Consider the following 4,040-nt stretch of genomic DNA (forward strand, 5'->3'; position numbering starts at 1 on the left):
GGGGCAAAACTGGTTCGGCTTTCGTTTCGTTTCGTTTCGTTTGCTTTGTTTCGTGTCATTCCGGGCAACATGGATTTATGATTTCAAAATGTCATTGGGCCTGGGGCGGCAATTCTGGGCCAACCCAGTGCCATTTGTAAATCAAATTCTGCCCTGCGAAACATCAAAATGTTTCGAGAGCGCCCTCAAAAAACGAAAATTATTACCAAAGCATTTGACTTGTCGCATAGTGCGTTCCCAAATTTAAGCCTCTTTCTACGAAAAATATAAGAATAGGTTGGAAAACATATGTAGTCTTCATAAAAACAGCATTGCTTGAGTTTTTAACCTATGTTTTTTTCATTAAATGGCAATGCAACTAGATGGCAAGCCACTGAGGATGTGGTAATTGGAAAACAAGTATAAAACAATTGGTTTTCCTAACTGAAGCACTTGAATGTCTGATATACTCGTAAAGAAGCATTCGTACCCATTTTCATGTTTTTATCTAACAAAAACTTTTTGTAAAATGAGTTAAAAGCAAACTCGGGAATTCAGTTAAGCCCCAAGTAAGCCCTTCACAATTCAGTTGCAATTTTCTTGCTGGATGTTCCACTTTTGCGCTTACCCATAATTGTTCATGAATGGCAAATCACTCTCGAATGCAATCAAATTAAGGAGCCAAGTGCAGCTTAATCCCTTCACAAACACATTGAAATGTAGCCAGCAGCTGTTGGGCCAGCCATTGTTGCAAAGGAAAAAAAGGAAAAAGGATAAAAGCGCCGAGATTGGGAGGTGGTGGTTGAGGAAATGGCTGAAGAATTAAAAGAAAAGCGAACCATTTAATGATAATTACAGCGACCATTAGCAATTGTCTGCCGGCAATAATAACAAAGTGAACATAAAAACCAGACTGCGAAATGAGGGGCGGACTCAGAAGTGCAAGGTCTGGGAAAATGCGGGAAAATGGAGGCGTTGGAAAATCTGGGGGCTAGAGCGTGACGCGCTTTTCAATTACCACGAAGCCGGGCTCAATCTAATGAATTGTTAAATTATGTAATGAAGCGTGTACTTTAGATAAATGAAAACTAATTAAATTAACTCCCGCAAGCAGCGAATGGCAAAGAGCAAAGTAAACTTTGGCCAGAAAGAAAGAGAGAATCCTTTCCCTTCCATCGCAAAGTCGGAATGCAACTCAGGCGAATTTAATTTGTGTTGTTTGCCAACATTTTAGTTGCCAAATTGGAAAACTAATTGTTTGCCGCACTCACACAGTCATTTGAATTTCCCTGGGCAAACATCGTAAGCCAGATTCGGCTAGTGTTTTCTAGCAATTAGGCACGTTCCACGACATAAGCTCTCATGGTTAATTGCCTTTCACCTAGAACACATCTCCTATGGCCACCTTCCCCCCTTTTTTCGCCCCACCACCTGTTTTGGCCCGTTCTGCATTTAATGAGTCATTCGATTCGATTTCGAATGGGTCACGTAAAACATTAAAATGAACGAATGACACTGGAGGGAGGTCTCCAGCTCCAAATGCCCTGCGAAATATGGGGTTAGAGCATCGTTTGCACATGACAACCAGATGGTAATAAATTCAGAGGCTGGCCCAAAATTATATTGGATGGCATAACTGGGAAAGTTTGTAGGCGTGGCTAAGTGGAAATTTATTTTAAGGAGCTACATATAATGAATTACCAAAATGATAAAGAATCCATTCACTTAATTCATTTCAAAAGGGTCATTTATTAACTAAATGAATAATTACCTCTATCCGCATTATTGATGATAACAATAAAGCAGCATGTTAAATGAAAATGTTTAAAACTTTAAGTGCTTAGTACTAGTAAAATTGATTCTTTTTTATGGTGCTGGGTAATCGCAATCGGATTTCAGTAAGTCCAAATAAAAAGCTGGAAAGGAGCGAGTACAATTTATGCAAATGGGCCACTCCAGGACATTGTCCTTTCCATCTTGGCTCACTCTTGATTTCCGCCAACTCCCGGGCTTTTAAGGACCATTTGCACTTGTTATTGTTGGCCCTAGTTGTTGTTAACTTTTGAGCCCTTTTGTCACCTTTGCGCTTGATCAAATTCGACACTTCAAATAACACTTTGCCAAATGTTGTTCTTGCTACTTGCGAGCGAGTGTGTGTTTGTGTGTGTTGTCCTTTTGCACATTCGACTGAATTTGAAGTGTGTGCTTAACAATTTTTGGACAACTTTTTTAAATTCCTTAAGCACGTCGACTGACTGCCGAAACTTTGCGCTGGCGAAAAGTAATTTTGATTTTATTAGCTGTGTAGCACCTGACGGCATTCCTTTGGCTCTTCTTGCCTTTCAGCTTTCAGCATTCAGCTTTCAATTCAATTTAAGTCAATTGCGTGTTTGGCGCAAAGTTTTTCCACACACACATACCAACACAATGGAAAACCTGAATCACCCGAAGCCCTGAAAATTCGGCGACAACTTGACAAAGTCAACAGCTTGATGGGCAAAAAGTGCCAAGTAAAAAAGGAAAACACGACAAACAATTTGTTGTTATCGACATTTGCCGTTGTCGATATTTTCCTGTCGAACCGCTGCGGAAAAAAGCGCAAGACAAAGCCGGAAAAACTTTCCGGCTTTCCAAATGCCAAGAGCTCGGTCAAATGGCAAAAAAAAGAAGGGGAGAATTCATTTAATCTCAGCCAGGAGGAGATTCTAAAAGAAATAGTCGGCCATTTGTTAAGCAACCTGAAACCAGTGGAAAGTATTTGCTCATGAAGCCAAAAGAAGTTTTCATTAATTTTGTTTATTCTACAGTTTATAGCTTAAGTTACAAGTAATTTTTTTAAACCCACTTGTTGTAGAATTTCCCCTTCAGTTAGCTTGGAAGTAAATTACTAGTTTCAATCAATAATATTTTATTGCCAAGCTAACAAAATGGGATATTCACAGCATCCTAAACGACATCAGTTTGCTCCGTTTGATCCTCCGTGGCCGAAACTTCATGATTCTCCAGACTGTCACCATCAAAATACATATCCGCATCGACTAGGTAACCCACGATTTTAAATTCGGCTTTCAGGCTCTGCTCCCAGCGACTTATTACATTCGCGGCGCAGACGTCCATGGAATTGCAGGCAATGTTCAGGACCTTGTTGGCATTACAGCCGGCCAAGAGGGAGTAGGGCCCATGACTACTGAAACTTTCGCGGCCCGGACTCAGATCGTATATGAGGCCATTCAGGGCGGTGTAAATGGGTAGACTGGGGCTCGAGCCATCGAAGGCAGTTAGCTCCTCCGTGGTGAGTAGGACAATGTCGTGTCCTTTGTTCGCTGGCTCACTCTCCTCCCTGGGCGGTATGTCCAAGTCCTCCAGCGATTCCTCGCATTTCTCAGAGTCCCTCTTGAACTTGCCATAAAATTGCGACAACTTTGTGGTGACAAAGTAGCCCACCAAAAAGGACACTAACGCCTGACTTAACGGACTTCTAAGCACTCTAGAGGCTGTCACCAAATTGGGACCCAGTTCTAAAAGAAACAGTGAGTTCTTAAGTAATTAAGTAGTATCAAATATGTTTACTTACTTGCAGGAAACATTTCACCAAGTATCGGCATATTCATGACTTTTCTAAAAACTTTAACTGTGCGCTGTTTTTGTTGTTTTCGTGCTCAGCATTTCATGAATTTTGAAAGTTCAGTCGAAATATATTCGAGTGCAAACTCAGCGGCCATTTGATCATACTCAATTAAGCCAAGTTAACAACAATTTACCGCAGTGCGGAGCGAATAAAAATGTTAAGCCACCTGCTGCCAAGCTCATTTACATCAGTCATATAAATTACGTGCACCTAAAGAAATGGCTTAGTACTCATTCCCTTCAAACTCTTGTAAAGAAAATAATTTTTCTATTTCTTCTAAATCTTTGTATACCTGCATGTTGAAAACACAAATCAACACTGCTGTTGTTCACTCATTAAAATATTGTTTTTCTTCGAGTGTAACGCACATAGCTACCGCGTGTGTCTACGCCATTTGCTATTAACATTAATGCCAAATGCTATCGTAAAAAAT

General features: G+C 40.5%; 1 protein-coding gene across 1 annotated transcript; it reads right to left on the reverse strand.

Annotated features, from left to right (window-relative positions):
• Positions 1–2,759: 2,759 nt before the first annotated feature.
• LOC120453242 (neudesin) lies at positions 2,760–3,712 on the reverse strand. Its single transcript, XM_039637849.2, has 2 exons — positions 3,554–3,712; positions 2,760–3,497 (listed from the first exon to the last, which is right to left on the reverse strand). The coding sequence occupies exons 1-2, from the start codon at positions 3,588–3,590 to the stop codon at positions 2,926–2,928; spliced, it is 609 nt and encodes a 202-aa protein (XP_039493783.1). The 5' UTR covers positions 3,591–3,712; the 3' UTR covers positions 2,760–2,925.
• Positions 3,713–4,040: the final 328 nt, after the last annotated feature.

This window comes from Drosophila santomea, chromosome 2L (assembly GCF_016746245.2).
Source record: "Drosophila santomea strain STO CAGO 1482 chromosome 2L, Prin_Dsan_1.1, whole genome shotgun sequence".
Taxonomy (NCBI): Eukaryota; Metazoa; Arthropoda; class Insecta; order Diptera; family Drosophilidae; genus Drosophila; species Drosophila santomea.

What these genes read in the sequence shown, in the direction of transcription:
- LOC120453242 (XM_039637849.2), bottom strand. Translation starts at nt 3,590, where the DNA reads ATGAATATGCCGATACTTGGTGAAATGTTTCCTGCAA. An exon ending in TGGTGAAATGTTTCCTGCAA is followed by an intron (nt 3,498 to 3,553) that starts GTAAGTAAACAT and finishes TGTTTCTTTTAG; the next exon opens with AACTGGGTCCCAATTTGGTG.